Here is a 25,462-nt window from a genome sequence, read left to right on the forward strand (position 1 = left end):
AAACTATTTATAATAATGTATAGTAAAAAATACTGTTTTAGATTATTCTTTATGTCAAATTCATAAAAATAAATTTGGCAAGGCAGGCCAGGTGGCAGAGTGGTCAGCGTGGCTGACTGCGAAGTCAATGGCTGCGGGTTCGAATCCTGCTCTGGGCATGGATGTTTCTCTCTCTCTGTGTTGTCTTCTGATGTGTGAATGTATGAATGTGGTCCACCCTATGAACGGGTATTTGTGGCAGTGTGGCCTGGGTAATGTTGTTTGCCTCCGTGACTTTGGTTCACAGGTGCCCACTGGGTAGCGATAAATGAGCAACACTTCTGGCATCTTCTAAGGCGAAGAACGAAAGTTCAGTGCCTGACGTTATTAAAAAAAATTATTTTCAAAAAATGCTTTTCCAAAAAATACCTTGCCGAATATTTGACCACCAAATAATTGGCAAAAGGCCTGAATAGACCAAATACCTAATAGTGGCCTAGTTTAAGACGACTATTTCTGAAATTGGTAAACATGATTTCTCATAGTGTAATGTATCAATCTCATAGAAATTTCTAAGACTTGACTAGGGACAGAACAAAATGAAATTGCTTTTTTTTCTTCTTTCATTTGATGAATACTTATTTTATAAGGCAATACATTTTCTAGATGTAAGAGATAACTCTTGTCTAAATATAAAAGATATACTTTTCTACATACAACTCTTACAAAAATTCAAATTTTATTTTTAATTCTGTGCTCAAATATGAATGATCTAATCTCACCTATCCAACATTACTTCTTTATTTGAGGTTCTAGAAATCCAATTTTCACAGCTAAATGTCAAAAGTTTAAAACAAAAATTTCATAAAATTACATTATTTCATGTGTTTAAACTTTAAATAAAATAATTATTAGCAATAGAATCTCGGAATTTTTTTTAAGCCTTCAAAACCCATATGACCCTTTAACCATAAAATATCTATTTCATACAGCGTTTAGACTCAGGTTTTGATGTATAGATGAAGTGAAATGACAAATGAATTTCATATATATTTATGTAAAGATGTGAATCGTTTTTCTAAATGTCAATTTTGACAGCAACTTTAAAAAAAAATTCAATAAAACATAATCACTTTCAGGTTATAGCAACAATTCACAACTATATAATTAATCTACACAAGAAGTCAAAAACATTACCTTCATACTCGCATGATCCTCTCTGATGAACCTGACCAGTTCCCTGGTCTTTTTCACCTGACCACTGGTAAAGAAATACTTCAGTATGTGCGGATCCAGCATCGATTACAATACCATACTAAAAAATATAATTAAGTTTAGTATTAACATTAGTTATCAACAAAAATATCAGTAAGTTTATCACAAAGAAGAAAGTTCAATTTTTTATACATTTTGTTGTTGGTCTAAAAGTTAAGAAAAAATTTAAGATCTCAATCAGCAAAAAAATAAATAAATAAATAATAAGTCATGAGTCATAGTTTTAATTTATTATCACATAAAACTAAACAAAATAACTAATAAGATAAAACTAATAAGATATGTAGAAAACTAGTTTTTACAAAATGTATACTTAACCTACTATTTTACTATTCATAACTAAAGAATAAAAACAAAGTTAATAAGCAGTAAGAACAATAAATAAATATGTAAACATGCTTTAATTTTTAAACTGTTTTTTTCCTTCTTTTTCCAATCCTTTTTTTTTTTTTTTAAATCAAAGCCAATCACTTTTACTGTTTTTCCAAACAGTATTTGAACTGCTTAGATGTTTTATAGAAATAATTTAAAAAATAATCATCTGTTAAATAAGTTAGCCAGATAACATAAGTAAGGACAACAATTTTTAAGAGCACAAGATTGCAATTAGCTTTAAGGAAATTTACTGAGTTTCAAGATACTCAATATCCCAGATAGGATAAAAAAGTCTTTTCACAAGACTTTTTATCTGAATATATGCTTTTGAATACTTCTGAAATATCTCATGGAAACAATTATCATACTAAGAAAAAATCTTAAAAGGTCAAAAATATCAAACATTAAACTTCCTACAACGTCAACTATCCAAAAACGTTGAGCTGTCCTTTTCTTTGCAGTCAGAATAACACTAAATTTTTAAAAATGGATCGTTATGACGAATGAAACAATATAATGTTTTAGATGTTTCTAATGCCATAATTTAGTGCACAGTATGCAAAAAGAAGGACCACCTTGAATAACATTTTATTTAATGACCGAATCTAATAATAATTACTCACCTAGGACTCAATCTTAATGGCTCAAGGGGGTGACCTCAACTTTTTCTGAATAAACATACCTTTTTTTAACGAACTCTGATTTCTGACCCCCAAAATATAATGGATAGCTGTAATCTGGGAAATATGGTCTCAATAGTCCGGTTAAGAGAGAGCTCCAAAGTTTGGACCCCAAATCATTAATTTTACTTTTTGTGTACTTTGCTAAATCTTGAGAGCTTTTTAAGGGAATTAAAAAAAATTGCACACTATTATAAAATTCGTTTGTCTAAAGATAATTCCATTCAAATAATAACTTTACAAAATATTAATTATTTTTTTTTATTTTATTTAATAAAGATCAAAAAATTTTTGAACTGCAAAGTATACAATTTTTTCATCATTTAAAAGAATATAATTTTGCATGATGACATACAAAATTTGAGTATAATTGGTTAAATAGTTCCTGAGAAATTAAATTTCAAAAAATTCATATTTAAAATTCAATTTCTCAGGAACTATTCGACAGATTTTGCTCAAGTTCTGTATTTTCCATTTAAATTATGTTCTTTAAAATGCACAGTGGGCCAGAAGACCATGATCTTTGGCCAAAAGTCAAAAATTAAATTTCAACTAAAATATGTTTAAGCAGCTTTAATATCGCCCAAATTAAGTATTCATAATAATTCCAAACAATATGATTTACTTTTTTGGACCGACAAGAGTACAATGTAGTGAAAAGTATGTTAAAAAAATTTTTTACAAATTAAACTTTGAAATTTATATTTCAGAAATATATAAAGGAATTTCACCTTTCTGTTACATTTTTATCAGAGTAATTAGTCTGGAATTACAGTAAAATTTTTCAATTTGTTGGATTAGTTAATACTCTTGACAAACTTACAGTTTATATCTTATCATTTGACATTTTACAATGTTTAAATCACTTTCAAAATTTATCTCCAAAAAGTTCCACAAGGTAATTAGCTAAACTTTTTTTTGTTGTCTTCCTTGATGTTTCTTCTTTCAAAAAAACCTACCCCATTTTGCCCATATTGCAAAGGTGGGCTAAATATACCGAAAAACAAAAATTATGTTTTTTTTCTTTATGTTTTCGCATTATTTCGTAATATTACTTCGGAAATATAACTTGCTTTTCATTTTTAATATAAAATTACGAACATTTTTATATTTTCATTGCTATATTTAATTATTTAAACGTACTATATATATACAGGGTGGCCACTCTAATCTGGTTTCAAATTTCCTCGATTTTTCCAGGTTTTTCAGTAACAATCTTAAAATTTCCAGGTCAGTGTGTTTTCTTTTCTCATAAAGTGCAGGTGGGCACAAGAAAAGTGTCAATATTATAAAGTATTTTATTTAAAATGTTAATTTCTTAATATATCATCTTGAATGATGTGAAGAAAATAATATGTTTAGTTTGTAGAATATATTACTTTTAATGAATTAAATATTGTTTTAAAGTGTTAGTTTTTTAGTTTTTGTACAAAATGTACCAAATAGCCAATACAGTGACCCAAAAATTTTTTTAATTGCCTTCTATTTCCTGTTGGAATGGATGGATCAATGTGTCTTATAACATTTTCCATTTTGTAAAAGTTAGTTGAAAAATCACTAATTTTAATTTTAACTGTGCAAGGTATATTAACAACAATGTAAATAAAACTATTTAAGCAATATTTTCTTAATCTTTAAGCAATATTTCCTTAAATTTAATAATTTTAAAAATCCTGGAATAAAAAAAATTTTCACTGAAATCTTTCTTTTTTTTTTATAAAGAAATATGGAAAAAAATGCCAAGAAGTTGCATTATTTATATATATAAAATAAAAAAAATCTATTGAATGTCACTGTACATTAAAAGGGGGGAAACAATTTTTTACTGTATTATTAGTCCATAGCAATTTTTTCTGGTAAAAAAAGATCGCACAGGAAAAATAATAGCTTTATTTATTGTCTGCATATACTTAAATGATCCTACAATGAGAACAGATGAGATCCTACAAAATGAAAGTACAGTTCTTACGATCATGTTTCAAAGCAGACAATATTAACAGATGTACCTTTTACTTGCATTTGGTGGCATAGCTAACTGTGAACGAGAAAGAGCATATGTCCCTGGTTGAAGCATTAGAGATGAGCCAAATTTATGGGGGGGAAATTTTTATGAATTATAGAATAAAATTTTATCCCTTTCATTTGCCAAATACAGGTCCAATAACTACTAACAATTTGTATTCTATTTAACTAATAATTGAATAGGATGTGTGTTATTGTTGTAGTTCGCTATGGAAGTAGGTTAATTATTTTTTTCAAAAAAATTTCTTCACTAAAAAAATAAATAACTACAGAATGTTCTGAATTTTTTTTTCTCTAAATACATACATTTTTCAAGCTCTAAGCAAAATGATTGATTTAAAATGCTCTAAATAAAGTTAAATTGTTTCTCAAAAAATTAAAACTGAGTTGCTTACCTCAAATAAATAAACAAAGTAAAATTTAAAAATATATAAAAACTTCATTGATCAATTTTAAGTTATAATATAAATAACTTAAAGCACAGCATAGTTAAACAAATTTCATTAGGTTACTGAAGTGAAATGCATTAACTAATACCTAACCTAAAGGAATATTTAGATGGTTTATATTCATATTTAATTTTATAAAGAAAAAGCAAAGTCTTAAAGTGTTAGTATCGATTACTTAATGTGTGTTATAAATTTAAAATTAATTATCACAAGAGATGGAAATAAATAAAAACAAATGTAATAAAAAGAAAAGCAGTGGCGCCTGATGCAAAAACAATTAATTATTAATTTACAATAAAAATACTTGTTATTAAATCTACTAAAATCCAGCTTTAAACAGAAAAAATAATTTAATTATGCTAAATCTTAGTTGCACAGTACAATTAATTACGCATCTTGGTATCGCACGTAAAATATCGTAAGTGCATGAGAATTTATTAGGTAAATCAAGATGTGAAATTTTTCTACACATTTGTGCCTGTTAATAACCTGTTTTGCCATATATATATATATATATATATATATATATATCTATATATATATATATATATATATATATATATATATATATATATATATATATATATATATATATATATATATTGATGCAGTTCACTTTAAATATTATTTCTCCCATTTTCCATTATTAGTGTGAATTTTTAAAAAAAAACTGTACTTTGTTAGAGATTCACTTACCACAGTTAGAAATTTCAAATGATGATTTAATAGTCTGTAACTAAATGAAAATTGATATTAAGGTATAAGTCATTCTTTCTAAATCTTCAATTTTTTACCTTGGAAATGATACCTTATTCACTTAATATTAAGTTTAAAATTTTGGTCATCTGGTTGCCCAACTTGAAATCTGTACCTGTATAGTACAAAACAAAAATACAAGTTTTTCTTTTCCTTCTTTCTAATGAACAAATATAGATAATACAAATTTATATTCCAAGTTTATACATCATTTAACACATTTTTCACATATTCCTTGGCTTTTGCCAGTTTTTTAGGGTAAAAGGAGAAACAGTTTCGGAAATATCTCTGGAATGTAAGCAACATTTACGAACTTTGGGCATTGTGATTAATACATTATTTGAATATTGAATCAAATATTTACTAACAACAGAAAGATTTATTGTTAACATCTAGTTGGTTCACAAAAGAACCTTTTTCTTTTCAATAAAATATGCTGTAAAAAGTTAAAATGAAATTCCGAAAATTAGCATCAATGCAACAATTGTAACGATTTTGCTATTAGCGATTCAAGAAAATGAGAGATTGGTTGGCTGTACTGAGAAAAACTAATTCATTGTATGAGAAGACAAAAGTTTTCAGAAAAGGAGTGCAAGACAAAATCTATTATTAAACTATAAAAAAATTTTTTTGGAAAGTTAAAAACACTAAAACATTTTGTTAAAAGAAAAAAATATCCCCAACTTGAACAGTAAATGAATTCAACCTACAGAGCAAATATCCTAAGCCCTTCTTCCACCTCTATTACAATTTTTGCCTTTCCTAAACTAATTAGTCCTATAATCGCCATTCATTTAGCAACATGGGAGAGTTTCATATGGCATTCTAGTTTAGCAGGGTAATAATGGAAAGAATTTTAATGCAAGCAAAGTATTACTAAGTTGATGATATTTCAACTGTTTGACGATAAATTTCAGTCTAAATAAAGTGGATAAAAGAGATGGTAAAATAATTCAAATTAAGTAAAAAATTCCAGCATTTCTTTAAAATTCCCTGATTTTTCCAGGCTTTTATCCAAATTTCCCTGACTTTTCCAAGTTTTTTCCAGAATAAAAAAATTTCCTGATAATTCCAGGTTTTGAAGGTTTTCCAGGTGGGTGGCCACCCTGATATATATATATTTTTTGCTTGCCATATTTCAGGCGCCATCTGGTTTTTTTTTATGGCATTTTTAGTGTATTTCAAAATTTCAACTATGAATTCAATTTACCTGCACATGAAAATCCTAAATAAAAATCCCCAAATCTTGAAACAAATTTTATCGAAATACTAATTTTGGCCACGAAACCTTGGATGCTGGTCCACTGTGAAATGGTGTAAAAAATTCTATACCTTACAATTCAAAATTTTTTTTCAATATTATTAAATAGAATAATAAAAAATATTTAATAAAAGTTACTTTTTGCATAAAAGTATCTTTGGATAAAAGAATTTTATAATTGTATGAAAAAATCTTTCAATTTGCTTATAATTTTCTTGAGATATAGCTTGAGATATAGATATTCAAAAAATAAAATTAGCATTTTATTTTCCTAAACTACTTAAGTCTAAGTCCGAACTTTAGAGCGCTCATCTGATTGAACAATTGGGATCATATTTCACAGACTGCAGTTAACCCTATATTTTGGGGGTCAGAAATTCGAATCTGTCGGGGAAAAAAGACAAGTTTATTCAGAGAAAAAACGTTTTTGTGTCTGATTCCATAACTTAAAATATCGTTTGCACTTATTAGTTTGCTTATTTGAAGTCACCCCCTAGAGCCATTAAAATTGAGTCTGAATTGAAGATCCGATCACTAGATCAAAAGTAATTGAGGGTGGTCTGTTTTTTATTTTGTGCCCGGTGCTATATTCATGGAATGCAATCCTATATTGTTTTGTTTTTTTTTTGGCTCTACAGGATTTCAAGATTAAAATTTACTAATTCAGCAGCATCTTACAATCCTGAAGGATTGACAAGGCTCAGTTAAGCATTCCATTCAAATTTAAAATTAATATGATGTAACTGACAACAGAGAGATAAAGGAAAAAAACAAAGATTTCATAAAATGATATTTAATCTTTTGTAAAGACAATTATAAAAATTATAGTCTTAGAAACATATTTATAGTTATTACTTCAATGCTAAAAAAAGAAAGTAAAACCCAGTGAGTCTAATGAGCCATCTCTTAGTTTGTATTAAATTTTAGGTGTGAATAAAGAACTCAATGAAAAGGCTCTGATTTCTCTGCTGAATATAATTACTGATTTAAGCTTTGATTACTCTACCACTGGACTCTTTTTCTAAGATTAATTAAATTTTTGCATACTTTTTCCTAATATGAAACCCTGAAGTTTTGTATGAATAACTTAAATTTATTTTTATGATATCTCTAGTCCATTTTATATTTTTCCTTTTGAAGTCCTTGTTTTCATTTCCATCCCCATTCTCTAATACATAGACAAAATCTGTTACTTTTCTTTATCCTTCAGTTTCAGATTAAGTTTTGTAACCTTTTGCACTCCTATGTTACCTCTAAGTAGACATTGAAAAGGACCTTTCTAAAACTTAAAATTTTTTTATCTTAATAATTAGTAACTATGGGTGCGTAGCCAGATTTTTCAACAAGAATAAGCACCCTTTAAGTACTTTTGAACCACTCAAAATATATTTTTAATCACTTTCCAAAAAAAATCATAATTAGGATCTGTGGAGTAATAATTTTTTTTCCTATCGTTTAAAGTTCTTAGTTTATGAAAACTTTAATAACTTTACATAATCAAAGAATTTTACATAATCAAGATAAAATAACTAGTTTCTAATAAATATTGCAGAGAAAATTATGAAAAACATGCATTTTTTGCGATTAAGAACAATTATCAATACGGCAATTATATTTAGAACAATTATATTTAGAAAAACAAAAATCATTTTTTAAAAGATAGAAAATTAAACACTTTTCACAACTCCGAATAAAAAAAGCACCTTTCAGAGCTTTTAAAAAATATAAATAACACTTTTTAAAAACACCATGCACCCTGTAACTACATTATTTTATGAATTTTAGAAATAATATAGATATATTGTACTATATGGTTTAAATGATTTAGTGTTTACATTAGTTAAATATTAGTTAAAACAGCATATTAAAGTATTAGGAGAGCATAAGGTTTATGCTTTCATTCACTTTGTTATGTTTTAGAGATTTAAAAACTATTTGAGTAAACACTACATATTTTATTAATCAATAATAAAATATGTAGCTTTCCCAAAAACAATTACATTTATCAATTTACAATAAAAAAAATTTATAAAACTAAACTTTAAAATTTTACTCATTAAAATCCTCCTTTCTGCAAAGTTTTTAAAATGTCTATTTTTTAGATATAAATTTGCAAATAAAATATTCATTAATGTAAAGCTTAAATAAATACATTTAATGTGACATTATTAAAGATAACAAAAATTATATTTATTTTTTTGGATAACCTTAAATCAGTTACTTACATCAAAAGGTATAATTCCTCCAGTCGTTCCATACAATAAAGCAGTAACAACAAAAAGTACACAAGCTATGAGAATTGTAGAAAGACCAATAACAGCAACATGGACAGGCTTCATAAAATTAGATCCTTTAAAAAGTATCATACTATATACTTCGAAATAAATTTTCCACATTTGCACAATAGTATAAAAAAGAGGCTGTTCTTATCAATACATAAGTAATAATATAAAACAGTGCAGTCAGAAGACATTGCACCCCAGGCAATACTGAAAACGGCACCAATAACTCCATTTTGGAAAAGGAATCTTTTTTTAAAAGAAAAAAAAATCCTTGAATTGTCCTGTTGGTGTAATCAATATGATATAGAGAAATGCTTTTTTTATTTTAAATTACAATATTTCTAATAGAGAAAATAAATATGAAATCTATATCAATCCTAAATGTTGAGTTGGGAAACATGAGAATAAGAAAAATTAGAATGAATGCATTCAAGGTTAAGAAAGAAAACCAATAGTTCAATTGAGCAAACAATTTTATCATTATTGCAAACAATTTTATAGAATCTTCAAAACCAGCTGTTTCTGGAGTTTCATTTTCGATATACATTGCTATAATTTACCTTCAACGTCATCATTTTGTTAAAAACTATTTTAAAAATGAAAAACTTTTGTCATTGACTGCCGTAAACCAACTTATAGCTTTATAAATATTTTTATGCATTTATAAACTCATTTATAAACTCATTCATTCATTCAACAATTCACTAAAATATCCTTCAATAACAAATTCACTGCTATATACTACTGACTTGTATTAATTCACCTATTCACTGATGCATCTATTGGTATCCTTTCATTCTACATTTTTACTTTATTCATTCACTGTATCTAAAGCGTATTCATAATAAAGTGTTTATGAAATATACTATCTTAATAATTGTTTAAAATTAATTAAAAATGACTTCTTATAAAACACATTAATGAAAAAACAGACAGTTGTTACAGTAATATTAAATGATTATTCACATCAAATAACTTTCGTGAAAGATTAGATGTTCTATACTCAGACCAATAGTGGTACATAAAACTATACATAAAAACAAATATATAAAAACCTATGTGCAACATAAAATACAACAGTAATAAAAGTTTAGATAAATGAGATGAATAAAGAAGTTATGGAGCCCACAATTAGCAAATATTTTTAGAGAAAAAAGTCTTATTATAGTTTCTAAGAAAAATCTTTTAATAATTATTTTAAATTATATATCAAAGTACAAAATATTTAAAATATTGCGAAAACTTATAAGTATGTTTCTTGTTGTTAGCTTAGCATTTACTAAGATCTTGATAATTATCTAATTATCTTGGAAATTAACCTTCTAGTCTTGTATCTAAATAGTTCCAATTTCTCAAAAAACCCATCAAGATTTGGTAAAAAACTTAAATTTAAGTTGCATTTTGAGACGAAATAGAAGTATTTTTTACATAAAATATTAAGATTTGTATCAGCATCTCAACTAACACAAAATTTTAACTCAGCTCATTCTCCAAGGTCACTGCTCCCCCTTTTCTTCTCCTGCATTCACCTTTTGAGAGTAATGGTTTGTTTGTTGGATGGTTTTTGAACCATAAATTTCTACAAAAAAGATTCTCCCTGGAAAATACAGAACTCATTCTATTTAGTGGCAAGCAAGTAGTTTTTCTCCTGCACCCTCTGATTTCCATAACTATCTAGTAAAATTTTTACTTAGAGAACTGAAACAATAAAAAAGTTAACTTGATAAATAAATAAAAAATAACCTTAACCATAAAAAAGTGAACATAATATATAATAAATAACCTTAACCATAAGAAAAGTTAACATAAGAATATATAATAAATAAAAAATAACCCATTAATATATTTTTAAAGCATACTCAAGTTCCTTCAAAACAAAAGGCTCAATGTAAACAAATTGAAAATAAAAAAGATGAATCAACAACAAAATTTAAACTTACTATCATGACCAATAAACACTCTGGTTCCATCCTCAATCCCTTGAGATTCTAGAGTAGCATTCCATTCAAGCTTTTGGTTATTGCCATTATAAATTGCCAAGCCAGGTACTTTTTCTTCATTTTGTAGAGCATGTAAGTAGGTGTCAACAATATTACCTACATTTTCTCTTGGATTCATTTCTACAATTACACTTCCAAATAATGGACCAGCAAGCTTACTCTCCACATACAATGTATACATTTCTTGGTTTAAAGGAGTATATCTTCCTCTGCAATAAAAGAACAATTCGAAACATTAATGCACAATGAAATCTAGTTTCACAGAAAAATTTAGATTGAATTTTCTTTCATCAGACATATTGATTTGAATGGTATAATATGCATTTGAATTATTAATAAAAAAATTTACGAGACTTTATAAGGAATATTTTTTTTCCACTTTTCAGAGAATGTTCCAAAAACTACTTTTTTTACACAGGGATTTGTAAACATCTACATTTATGAATTTGGTTAATTATTCACTAGCTACTTTGGCAAATTTCTACAAATCTTCCCTGCCAAGCATAGTATTTCATTGAGTAACAAAATTTAAAGAAAAACTAATTTTCTGTGTAGGAAAGATACTTAAAAATAACATATATACATGTTACGAATTTAAAGTAACAAGAGCGTTAACTTCAAAAAATAAGTAAATAAATCAAATAAAATTATTTTTTTAATTGAATATGTAATATTTTTTTTATTCTAATATTATGGATGATATTCTCACATTTTGTAGGAAGATAACACACTAATTATTTCCTTTTCGCATTTTGCAATTCATCATCACATTAAAAAAAATTACAAAATCGTGAAATCTACAGCAGTAACTACTGAAAAAAGAGATTGAAGGCGAAATCACGTGAATCGGACTAAAAAAAAAGGGTTACTAAATGCGTGTTTTATTTTGAGATTTAGTTGTTGTAATAAAGAACATCGAATTAAAAATGTCTGATTTTGAAACCTATGTGAAAATCAATACTAATAACTGCATGAAAAAGTAGAATGCAAATTTCTACAAAAAAGAAAACCATATTTTTTACATATTTATTCTTTCCTTTTCATTATTCTCAAATGAGAATAGAAAAATTATAAGCATTTCCTTCCAATCCAAAGTGCAAGAAAAGCCTCTTTTAAATATAATTCTGAAGAAAAGATGAAATCTTTCAAAAATTTCTGCAGAAAAGAAAAATATTTTACTTCTCAAAGGAAAAATCTTTCTGCAAGAACTTGGCAATGTTAATGTCGCCACTACTCTGCCATGGGGATACCCAGCATTTCTATTTTTCGAAAAGAGAAAAAACACATTGTTTTCCTGATTAAAAAAACAACTTAGTAATAAAATGTGAAAAAAATCAACTGTGCATTACCAACTTTTTGAAGAGAGTTGTGAAATAAAATTAAATGTTGCTAAGATAGAACACTCTTGAAAAATTCTGGTTCCTAACTGCAACTTCAGATGATATATTCCTATTTAGTAAATGATTATTACAGAGTCGATTATTAATATAAAGTTAAAATTTTAACACTAAATTTTCAAAATCAGAATAAAAATTATCCTACTAAAACATGAAATTAAACAAAAATATTAATTCTAACATCTTAAAACAGAAAAGACAATCTACCATAAACGACTGCAATTTAAACTAATAAAAGTCTCGTTTTTCTAATGGAAAGAACTATATCATCTGAATCTAAGAAAAAGTTTATTGTATAATTATTATATATCTACATTGATGCTTTTCAATAGGGATGTAACGAATAATGATTTGACCGAATATTCATCTGCCGAATAGCATATTTTTTTAAAAAGAAAATCATTAATAAATATTTTTCATAAAAACAAGTTTAGTTATTATAGAAAATTAATCAGAACTTAACTAATAATGATATGGGATAACAGCTATTAAAAAAAACTGAAGTGGAAAAGTTGAAAAAAAGAAAAACAAAAAATACTTTTAATTCTTAAAACTAGACTTATATGCAAAAAATAGCATTTTTCAGTGAAAAAAAGTATCCACAAAACGTTAAGAGAAATATAGTCTGCCAAAAACACTCTTAAAAATACCGCACTATCATAAAAATGTCCATAAAAACAAAAGATTAGATAAAAAAGCAAAACAGAAAAATAAAAGCCGATCGTAATTCTCAAAAGAAAAATTTTAAAGCTTAACATCTCAGTTTTCTAATTATTATATTTTAAAGAAAAAGTGAATAAAAAAGAATAAAGGTGAATAGAAATAGAATTGCTGTGATATGATAAAAATGTTGATAAAATCATAAATTCCTTAAAAAAGAAAAAGCTAGATAGAAACCAAAACAAAAATCACACTTAACTTTCAAGCAATAAATATAACACTGAAAATTTTTATTAAACGTTTTAACATAATCAAATTTTTTTTTAAAAAAAAGTGATGATTAAAGTACAACTTTCATGAGAAACGCTATTTCAAAGATTCTGTTTCATAATAAAAATGCAGATAAAAAGAAAAGTTAATAAACAAAGCAAAATAGAAATAGAGAAAAAAATTTTCGTATTTCTTACACTATAACTAATATTGAAAATCACAGCTTTCTTTACTACTGGTTATTTGCCTTAATGCACAGGAAATAAGGAGCAATACGAATAGTCTATCAAAAACGCTGAGTTTAAATGTACAGCTATAATAAAAACAGAAAAATGTAAGAAAAAAAATGCTCTCGATTCTTAAAACAAGAAGTGTTGAAAAAAACAACCCAACTGATTTGCCTGAATAAAATTTTAATAAATTAGTAGTATGAGCAGTACAAAACCCGCAGTTCAGTATATAAGTATTCTAGTTTCAGTTCATATTTTGCTTCTTACTGTTTGATACTTGATATTAACTTAAATGTTGTGAGACAATTGATAAGATTAAAAACAAAAAAAAATTGCATTGAAATTGTTTTGAACTTCGCTAGATATCGCGTAATTTAAAATATGCATACGTAATTCACTTTTTAATAGTTTCACCCACCTAGAGCTCATCCAGGAAAGGTAATTAATTTACTCTGAGCTGTGAACGCTTAGAAAATAATCGAGAAACGCCTATAATTTGCTGAGTAAAATTGCGTACATAGTTTCCAAAGCATGAGATACAATAGAGAACTGTTCCTAAACACGCGGTTTTGTTTTCATATCTCCAGCAGGTAGAATAGAACAGGCACTGCAAAAAATGTGCAGAAACAAAATTTCGCTTCCTGAGTCTTACTTTTGTACAATATAAGATCTGTGCTTAAAACCATGCTAAAACTGAATTTTTTCAAAAGTTTGGATTTGGGAAAGTTTGGAAACAATAGACTTGTTTTAACTCTTCAAAAACGAAATAGATTTGAATTCTTCAGTGCAAATAGCAGTCCCGCGTCTCTAAAGCACTCAAATTTGCTTTAATTCCAAGGATGGCCGCTCCAACACCGATACAAAACCAATTATTTTTTCGCTCTTGCTTGGCTGACCGATTTTTTATTAAATAGAGACATTTGATTGGTCGATCGCACCATCGTTTTCATCTTTATCGCTTAATCGTTTAGTCAGGCTTACTAGAATGGCATTTTTAGCATTTTTGTTTGGCGCAATTTTACTAATGCCATGCTCGGTTTGATAATTTATTCAAACCAATTGAAACACTTCGTAGACAATGAATATAGAAACTTGTATCCCCTCCTTTGCTTTGTATACTCAGACAAGGATATAAAGATAGAAAGATCAATCACTATACCAAACCGATGTCAGAGTGAACTTTGATATCACTGATCTCAACTGAATTTTCTTTATTTGATTTTTATAAATTGTTATGATAAATAATAACATTTTGTCTCTGTGCCAGAAAATTTTGAACACATCTTTATTAAATTTTTTAAAGATTTATAATTTTTAAATTTAAAATGAAAAAAAAATGATATATTCTTAAAAATTGATTTTAATATTATTCTGAAATTCAAATACTTGAAATAAAAATTAAAAAAATGAATAAATAAATAAAAACAATTTAAGGGCTTATTAAAAAATACGAAAATAACTAAAAAAATAAAATAATTAAAATATATAAAATAAAGAACAATTTTATAAGCAATCTAAGCTGCCCAAAACATTTAATTTCATGCAGAACAAAAAATTGGAAAATGTTAATAATTGCTGAGATAGAGCCTCATAATTGTCTGCTAGCGTTCAATTAGTTTATTATTAAATCTTTTTCGTGGTTTTCATTTCTGCGTAACGTAAATTCTAATTATTTTCGCTCAAAAAGTCTTTCAAAATATAATTTCATTCCTGAATTTAAATTACAAATAACTTTGATATCTGGGTTGCAGACAAAAATACAGAAAAGTACAAAAACAATTTTAGAGCATTTCACAACAATCACTTAGATAGGCTATATATCAAAGATGATAAAAAAAAAGTGATTGATTATTAAAAATGATTTCATTGCTATAATGAACATTTCGATGGAATCCTATTAGCATCAAGAAATCTGACAAACGTTTTCGTGGTTTTCCTTAGTTTGTATAGCAGAATTACTACTACAATAGCTTTTATAAGTATGCTTTTATTCTGATACTTGAATTGCAAGTTGCTTTGATTCCTGCGTTGTGTAAAAAAAAAATATTAATATAAGAAGAGTGTTTCACAATATTCAGTAAGATGACAGATTGTTTTTCAAGGACGATGAAAAAATTTTTGATTACAAAAAATAATTTCATTACGATAATCAACATTTAGCTGGAAAACTATAACCATTCAACAATTTAAAAGACTTTTTCGTGGTTTTCCTTCGCATGTAACGCAAATTTGATTATTTTAATTTAATCTTCATTAAAATAAACTATTCTTATAACTTTCATGAACATGATTGTATTCCGATACTTAAATTGTTAATTAATTTGATTTCTGAATTGAATTAAAGATAATAATGGCGTTTCGTTACATTCACAAAGATGATAAGCTTCACAAGGATGGAAAAAAAATTATTGGTTATTAAAAAATTATTTCTTTTAGATTATAAACATTTAGCTAGAATCCTATTACCGATAAAAGCGATTTAAAAAAAAAACATTTTCGTGGTTTTCCTTAGCGTGTAAAGCAAAATTTGATAATTTTAATTAAAATTGGTTATTTTTATAGCAATTATACTTCGATGCTTAAAATCCGACTTACTTTACTTTCCGGGTTGAGCTAATAAGAAGAGCTTTTCGTTCTGTTCAGAAAGATGGTACCCTATCTATTAAGGATAATAATAATAAAAAAATGGCTGCTTAAAAAAAATATTTTCATTGAGATGATGATGAACATTTAGCTTGAATCCTATTATGACCAAGCAATTTTGAAGAAAAAAAAAATTTCGTGGTTTTCCTTTGCGTATAACGCAAAATGTGATTATTTTGATTTAATCTTAATTAAAATAAACTAATCTTTTAACTTTCATAAATATAAATTTACTCCGATGCTTGAATGGCAAGTTATTTTATTTTATATACCAAATAAAAGCAATCTGAAAAGCATTTTCATTTATTTTTCTTAGCGTGTAACGCAAAGTTTGATAATTTTAATTTCAATTTAATCTTAATTATAATTAATTATTATTATACCTTTTATAAGTATGGTTTTATTCCAATACGTAAATAGCGAGTTACTTTGATTGTCGGGTTGAGTTAAAAGCTACAAAAATATGAAGAACATCTCGTTACTCTGAAGATATGAAGAACATCAGGGTTACTCTGAAATTTTTGAGATACGCGCAGACAAGAATTTACAAAATAAAAATAATGGCTTAATTTTAAAATACAAAGTGTATTTTAACACGGCAAACGATTTTTTACTGACTTACTTCAACTTGTTTAGCGTAGAATAAACTTTAAACAGAAGAGAAAATGGAGTTGACGCGACATCATTTTCGCGCTATGATTTTCTACGATTTTAAAGCAGGATTAAATCAAGAAGAATGCGTTCAGCGGTTGCAATTAGCATTTGGTGATGAATCTCCAGCTCGTGTTACTGTATTCAGATGGTTTAAAGAATTGAGCAGAGGTCTCAATTTCCTTCAGGATGAAGAACACACAGGAAGGCCAGTAATCCCGGATAATGCGTCTGCTATACGAAAAATGTTAAAGGATGGTAATCGCTGTACCCAGGGCCGGATTTTAGCTTAGTGGGGCCCTAAGCTACTGAAAATGATGGGGCCCTTATAAGCTTAATTCCATTTCTATACACCTAAAGTAAACTGTCATTACTTTTTATTGTTGAGTATTAACATTATATTATTAAAAAATTTGATAATACAGGATGTTTATAAAGTCCCGAACCCATTTTGATGTTTAATAACTCATAAAATAATGACGGCATCCGACATGCTTGCCGCTATGGACTTGACTATAGACTTGATATTCTCCGTGTGACGAAGGGGGCACACGTGGAAATTCATTGACAAGGGTCATGAAACTTTTTGAGTCTATCGCACCATTTATGTTATTAATTTTAATCTATCTTTATTATTTTATGAGTTATTAAACATCAAAATGGGCCCGGGACTTTATGAGAACTTGGAGGACTTTATGACCTCGACAGATTTAACATGCACCAGTCACCATTTTATACATGGGTATTCTTCTGCCGGCTGGATTCAAACTCCCATTCTCACGAACACGAGTCCAACACCCTATCAACCAAGCTATCCCGGCCAAATTTATTAGTTTATTTTATAACAGTCATTGCACAGCCGACCCAATTTTGAGTTTACGACTACTAATATTCAACTCCGTGGTCTTGTCATTTTGAATCCAATCCAGAAGACAAGGGAACTGCTAGATTAGTACCCAGAGGTATTTATTTGTTATGAGAACTTGGAGGACTTTGTGACCCCGATAGATTTAACATGCACCAGTCACCATTTTATACATGGGTATTCTTCTGCCGGCTGGATTCAAACTCCCATTCTCTCGAACACGAGTCCAACGCCCTATCAACCAGGCTATTCCGGCCAAATTTATTAGTTTATTTTATAACAGTCATTGCACAGCCGATCCAATTTCGAGTTTACGACTACTAATATTTAACTCCGGAGCCTTGTCATTTTGAACCCAATCCAGCAGTCCCTGGAGCAGGTGAGGGCCGTTATATTAATACTGTTTGTAAAAATAAAAAGAACATTTCGTAAGCTGATATTATTTAATTGATGCTTATATTGAAAATATTTCTTAATTATTTTTGCTTTCTTTTTAATTATTTTAAGTACATTTGTTAAATTTTAGTGCAAGAAAAAAATTAGCGTTATTTATGTAAGTTTTTGGCTTATATTTTTAAGGATTTATTAAAGGGTCTATTAAATATCAGAGAGAATAAATGTCATACGGGTTTAAAGTATCAGCTCTGCTCTTGATGGTGTATAGTGGCTAGGATGTGATAGAGCAACTGTCCCGGTCATCCCGCCAAAACGAGCATTCAACATATCAATGGAACACGCCAAAGCTTTATATCAATTAGCAATTAGTTTTAGATAATTACAATTGTAGAATAATTATCTTATTATAGAATGAAATGTTTTAAAAGACAGATATCTGTTAATGTTTAACATTTAATCAACGAAAAAACAGAACCAATATTGAAATCTAACGAATTTATTATTTTTAATTACTGATAAAGTTTGTGACAGTAAAAAAAAAAAAAAAAAAAAAAAAAAAAAAATTAAAGCCTGATAGATTTCAAAATTTTAGAAACACCTTCTAGTTATACTATTCAATCAAATGGGTTTCGATGTCTTTCATCCCGGTCTCATTAGTGATTCAGCATATTTTGATATCATTTTTGTTTCGTTCTTATTTAATATTAATTTGTTTGCCACAGTTAATTTGTATACCTCTTTTACTACATTTTCGAGGAGTTTAAAAATATAATATTGAGGATTTTAACTGAAATGAAATTTGCCTTTTTTTGTATGCCTCTTTTATTACGTCATCATCATACCCACACGCAACTGTCTACTCTAAATAATGCTATATAGAATGAGATAGCAAAACAAACGTGTGTAGTTATTTAAATTCTTATTCAAAAGTATTAGTTAATTTTTTTTTAACTGACAATTTCTGTCCTTTTTTAGATATTTTAAAGTGCTGTTTAAAACTGCTGCATATCACATGAAAGCATTAAATATATCATTTGTACAATTTTAAAGTAAAATAAAAGGGAATTCTGATCCTTAGAAACAGATATTAAATAGTCTGATGATCGAACGATGGGGCAAAAAAAAAAAACCTTTTTACCTTTTAAACTAAAAAATTGTTTATTTATAAATAATTTATTAATACTCAAATTGCTTGTAAGATGATATGTACCCTACTAGTGACAACGAAGCTTTTTGTTTTATTCAGTCATTTATTTATATTTATTATGTCCGACAATGCAAAAAAGAAAAAAAATGCATTTTCGGCTTCTGAGAGCCCCAGCTCCGAATAAAACTTTAAAAGAAGAGGGGGGAAAGTAGGATCTGGGGGCCCTTGTCATCTCGGGGCCCCAAGCTACAGCTTATTTAGCTTATACGTAAATCCGACCTTGGCTGTATCTATCAAATTATACAGAAGGAACTTAACATTAGATCCGTAGCCATACACAAAATTAAACATTAAGAATTACATATGAAAAAAGTAGTTTGCCGTTGGGTTCTCCATAATCTAACTGAGCACCAAAAAGAGGAGCATGTCAGAATCAGTAAAGAAACTCTTAAATTGCTAAATGATGGTGACCACAGCATCATTTCTGAAATTGTAACGGGTGATGAAATGTACATACCGTTTTTTGACGTTTCAACGCGTCAAGAAAGTAAAGTATGGGTCTTTGAAGATGATCCCACGATGATGAAAAGACAACGCGCACTGAAAAAAGTGATGTATGCCACTTTCTTCAGAAGAACGAGATTGGTCAAAGCCATCAAGTTGGAAGGACAGAAGACAGTAACAGCAAACTGGCATACCACTAAATGTCTTCCAGAAATTCTACAAGAAGTGAATGTTAGGGGACTAGTGCTTCACCATGACAATGCATCTTCACATACAGCCGGATTAACAGTTGAGTTTCTTAAACAAAAACAAATTAAAGTGATATAACATCGGCCGTATTCATCTGATCTAGCCATGTGTGACTTTTGGTTATTCTTTAATCTAAAAAAGAACTTGTGTGGACGTCGTTTTCCTTCAGAAGAAGAGATTGATGTGGCTATAAATGCATTTTTTCATCTATTCCAAGAAATGAATGGCTTGAGGCATTTAATCTGTGGAAAATTCGAATGCAAAAGTGCATTGATGCTGGAGGAGACTCTTTTGAACACACCTAAAATTTTGTAACTGTAACTTTAAAAACCTAGCTGTACCTTAAAACTTTCAGAGTGACTCTCGTATTCACAAAGAAGTCTCTCAAAGATGTTAAAAAAATTATTTATTATAAAAAATTAATTGCGATTACTGAGCTTTTAAATGGAATCAAGCAATCTGAAAGATATTTCCGTGGTTCCTCTTTACGTGTAATGCAAAATATGATTGTTTTCTCAAACTCTTATTCAAGCAAGGAAAAAAAAGCATTTATACCACTACTAACCACTCCAAAAACCAGAGTAAATGCTTTAAAAACTGGTGTGAAAAACTTAAGCAACAAGTGCTCTTTCCGTCATAACTCTACAAGAAATCATCCGATTGACATGAAATTTGAATATGATGTACATTATTTTGTACTTAAACGATGGTAAAAGAATAATGGCGCAGAAATGAATATAAAGCTTAAAGTAGGGTATGGAACAAAAAAGGCCTTATTTGACACATAGTGGCGTTACACATGATTGCCTGAAGAAGCGTAAGTACAACTGGCAGACGTTCCCTAATATGGGATATGCCCTCCCCTTACTGTAATTGTTGCTTGGCATCGTCTCTCCATGCTAAGCACCAGATTATCCAGGAGCTCTTGGGGTAAACGTCTCCATTCCTCCTTTAACGCATCTTTCAGCTGATGGGTGTTACCAGGATGATACTGTCGTGTCGCAAGACGTCTCCCAAATGCATCCCACACATGCTCTATGGGATTTAGATCTGGAGAGTAAGCTGGCCAATCCATTCGTGTGATATCTTCACTTTCCAGTAGCTCTTGAACATTAGCAGTACGGTGTGGCCGGGTATTGTCATCCATAAAAATGAAGTCTGGTCCAATGGCCCCTCGGAACAGACGCACATGGGGTAGGATTGCCTCATTGCTGTAGCGGTCTCCAGTTACAGAACCTCGGTCGAAGATCTGAAGCTCAGTCAGCCCGTTCAACATAATGCCATCCCAGACGACAACTCCAGGACCACCGTTACGATCCCTTTCCGCGATGTTATTGGGAGGAAATCGAGCTCCAACCTCTCTCCAGATCAACTGACGTTGAGAATCGCTTGTAGTACTAAAACGACTTTCATCTGTGAAGAGGACGCGACTCCATTGATGAGGTGTCCAGGTTTCGTGTTCTCTGCACCACCTAAACGGTGCCGCCGATGGCTAACTTTTAAAGGTATGCAGCGTTCAGAACGTCTAGCAATTAAGCCACCTTTGTGGAGGCGTCTGGCTACTGTAAATCTTGATACTTGTCGTCCTGTGGCTGTGCACAGTTGCTGAGATATGGCGATCGCTGACTGAAAACGGTTTCTTTTCGCCTGGAGGACAATGTAACGGTCATCTCTTGGTGTTGTTTTCCTTGGACGGCCACCACCATCCTTCCGAACAGCTCTACCAGTAGTTTTAAAGGCATTCCAAGCACGAGAAACAACACTTTTGATGATCCCGAACTCTTCGACGACACTGGTCACACTACGCCCCTCCTCAAGCTTCCCAATCATTCTTCCTCGAGTAAAGTCGTCTAAATGATTTCTTGAATACATGTTTCACAAACCAAATCACTTGCACTTGCAGCGAATGTCTTTAACTACGGTGTTCTTCATCCTTTTATCACAGCTTTGACCTGCGCGCTCTGATCCACAAGACTTACGTACACTTACATCACCTACGACGTTTTATTTCTAAAATTTGCATACAAATAATCTTTCTACTGAATTACGTGCATATTATACTGCAATTTCGTGGCTATCTTATACCTTGTTGGGGAGCTGTGGCCGAAAAACCACTTGTTGCTAAAGTTTTGCACACCAGTGTAATAAAACTGATATGCCAAGAATTTGGAATTATGAAGAACTTGCCTGTATATTTTGATTCAATAAACTGGTCTATTTTCTGCTTCCGTTCCTACAATTTTTTTTAAAGTGAAAAATGACTTATTACATCTTCTGACTCTTCTACATTACTGTTATAAAATTTGACGGGTCATCAGGTTGTCTTTTGTTAACATCTGAATAAAATTCGAGCAAATAGTATTGTAATTGCAATGGAGAAAATATCAAAATGATGAAATAAGCATGAACTTTTTATACAGTGTTAAAATTCAAAAACTTAAGTACTAGGGTTCATATGATTTTATTATTTTACTAATAACTTATTCTAGTATGTTATATTGAAATATCTGATATATGTATATTGAAATATTTGATATATCTAGAGAAAAAAATTTTCTAACCAAATATTCTTTGAGTCAGGAAAAGACAAAAAAAAAAACTGTTGATTTTTTTGAAATATACTTGGCTTTTGATCACAAACGCCTTAAAACTTTGTTCTCGATAAAAATAATTTCAAATGATTTTAATCCTTCATCTCTTATTAACCTCGTTATATCATGTTTTTGATCAAAGTTCGACAGCGTGCTTGTTCTTTCTCTCCTAAATATTGATTTGATCCCTACACACGTTTTTTATTCCATTTCTTATAAGAATTCGTAAAATATATATTAACGGCCCGAATTAGAGAACTACAGAATTATCTTGTTCAAAAATGACAATTATTTAATTAAAACTTGTCCTCTTATATGTGTGATCTCACTCAGTGTCAACCATATCCATAGAGTAATAAGCTTATACTTAACTTATATAAAACTTATTTATAACTCTATAACCACATCGGTGTCACGTATCAATGACATCCGATAAAAATCTAACTGTCAATGCACTTATTAACTGAGGTGAAGGGATTAATTGAATGCTTAATAAAATAATAGCTTTCTTTGATGATATGTTTTTTAAATTAGTGGTGAAATCCTCTAATAATTATGTTTAAAAAATCGTTGTAAGAAAGGTTTGCAAGGATATATTTTTTCCAGACTCATGGGAGCTAATTCAAATCAAATAAATGTACTATATGTACTCTCTTTTTCTTTCTACAGGATTCCAACTAATTAAAGAGTATGCATATTTATCAAGGTATTCTGCAACAAAGTGATAACATAGTACAAAGGTATGTTTGTATTGATTTCTGTGTATATATATTTTTTCTTCTGTATTTGCTTTCAGAATTTTAGCTGTATAATATTTTATAACCCAATTATGTAATTCTGCTGCGATAGTAATTTTTCTCAGAAAATTATTATATAAATGATTAATTGAATATTCATGAAGTACATTAAGAAGAGATTTGAAAAAAAATAAATATCATGCGTAAATGCTTTGGTTTTTTTTTTCCTTCCTTCTTTTTTCAAGAATGTGTTACGTTTTTTTTCTTTTCATATCACTCATCGCAACTTATTTAATTTAATTACATATAAATTCAGGATAAAAACATATCTTAGTTTTTACATAAGCACGTGAAAATTTAATATTTCATGCAGTTTTTCTGCTAGTTTGTGTTAGAGTGATAAATATTTCTTTCTAAACTATACTTTATGTATCTGCAACTCTATCTCAGGACTATGACGTTTAGCAGCTAATTCATTAACTAACATTCTATTCAATTGTTCTACACGCGCCTGTAACTCTCTAAAAACTGCAGGCAAGATGCACCACTCATGGATGTTCATATAACATGTTAAATGAACACCAGTTATTTGTTCTTCTAAGAATATAGTGTTTGTTTTACTTGCAAATTTCAGATCCCCATTTGTAGAGCACCCAGTTGACGTGAATGAAATATTGTAAAACTTATATAGAATATAACTGTATTCTATATAGTGATTAACTCTTCTTAACCTGAATTATTTTCTAGTTAGCTAACTCCAGCAGAGATGACTTATGTGTCATTTTTTTTAGAATTAAACCTTTTTCAATTATAATGATTTTTTATATGGGCATTAAATGAAATAAATATAAGTACATAAATAATTTCTTTCTAAATAAGAATATTACGGCTGTAAGGAAATTCAAACATTGATAATTTAATTTGAATTTTTATTCCTTAATATTTATAAATATTTTTCCTAGGATGTGGAGATATTCTAACTAAGTCTAATATTCTAACTAGTATTTATAAATAAATTCATTGCAATGAAACTCTACATAAAAGGCATTGTATGCTATTTTGAGATATTATTAAAATCTTTACCTGTATTTTGTACCTTAAAATCATCATGAAAGCTGGCATTTTTTTTAACCTTAAGACACATTGGGGAATAAAATGAAACAAAACATTCGAAAATACTATTCAATGGCTGTTATGTTGTAATAACAGAGCTAATCGTAAGGGTAGGGGAGAACAGAATCATTTCACTAGATCTCCATGATTCCATACAAAGATCAGGGTCAATCAGGAAGATTTTAAATCAGAGTTGTTCAATAATTATCAAAGCAAACTCGGAAAAAAAAACCCAAGTAGGTTTTTTTGTTGCATTTTATTATAACACACACACACACACATATATATATATATATATATATATATATACGTATATATATATATATATATATATATATATATATATATATATATATATATATATACGTATATATATATATATATATATATATATATATATATATATATATATATATACGTATATATATATATATATATATATATATATATATATATATATATATATATATATATATATATATATATATATATATATATATATATATATATATATATATATATATACACTTAATAGAACACAAATCAAATATAATTAAATATAAAATTAAATGTAAATTATATATAAAATAATTTGTGGTAAATTGTTAGTAAGCATTTGTATTTCATATAAAAATATTGACACAATATCAGTTATTTGGTATGTTCATGAAAAATCATGGTAATTGTTAAGTTTTCAACACTTTAATTACAGCCTAGCATAAATTTGATAAATAATAAAGCAAGCCGATTCCTCTAATTAGAAGATAACGATGACAGTACAAGGAAGTACAGCTTACAAAAAAGCCACTTAAGTTCGAAAATTCCACTCGTGAAAAGATTCCGGAAAGTTTTAATAATCTGTAACAAAAAATTTAAAGTATTATTTCTATAAAGATAACTCTGAATCAATTTTCTTAACTAAATAAAATT

General features: G+C 28.5%; 1 protein-coding gene across 4 annotated transcripts in view; it reads right to left on the bottom strand.

Annotated features, from left to right (window-relative positions):
* LOC107449521 (ectonucleoside triphosphate diphosphohydrolase 1) overlaps positions 1-14,263 on the bottom strand; it is a 30,479-nt gene extending 16,216 nt beyond the window's left edge. Inside the window, exons 1-5 of one of the 4 annotated variants that reach the window (XM_016065073.5) lie at positions 14,055-14,210; positions 13,604-13,719; positions 11,020-11,288; positions 9,023-9,147; positions 1,177-1,294 (exon numbers count right to left, since the gene is read on the bottom strand). In XM_016065073.5, coding sequence (XP_015920559.1) covers positions 1,177-1,294; positions 9,023-9,147; positions 11,020-11,260 — 484 coding nt within the window. In that variant the 5' untranslated portion in view covers positions 11,261-11,288; positions 13,604-13,719; positions 14,055-14,210. Of the gene's footprint in view, positions 1-1,176; positions 1,295-9,022; positions 9,148-11,019; positions 11,289-13,603; positions 13,720-14,054 lie in introns of all 4 variants that reach the window. The other 3 variants (XM_016065074.5, XM_016065072.5, XM_016065075.5) reach the window with 3 other exon arrangements.
* Between the last annotated feature and the right edge of the window lie 11,199 nt (positions 14,264-25,462).

The sequence above is a fragment of the Parasteatoda tepidariorum genome, chromosome 12, assembly GCF_982258835.1.
Source record: "Parasteatoda tepidariorum strain Cologne lab strain chromosome 12, Ptep-v5.0, whole genome shotgun sequence".
NCBI lineage: Eukaryota > Metazoa > Arthropoda > Arachnida > Araneae > Theridiidae > Parasteatoda > Parasteatoda tepidariorum.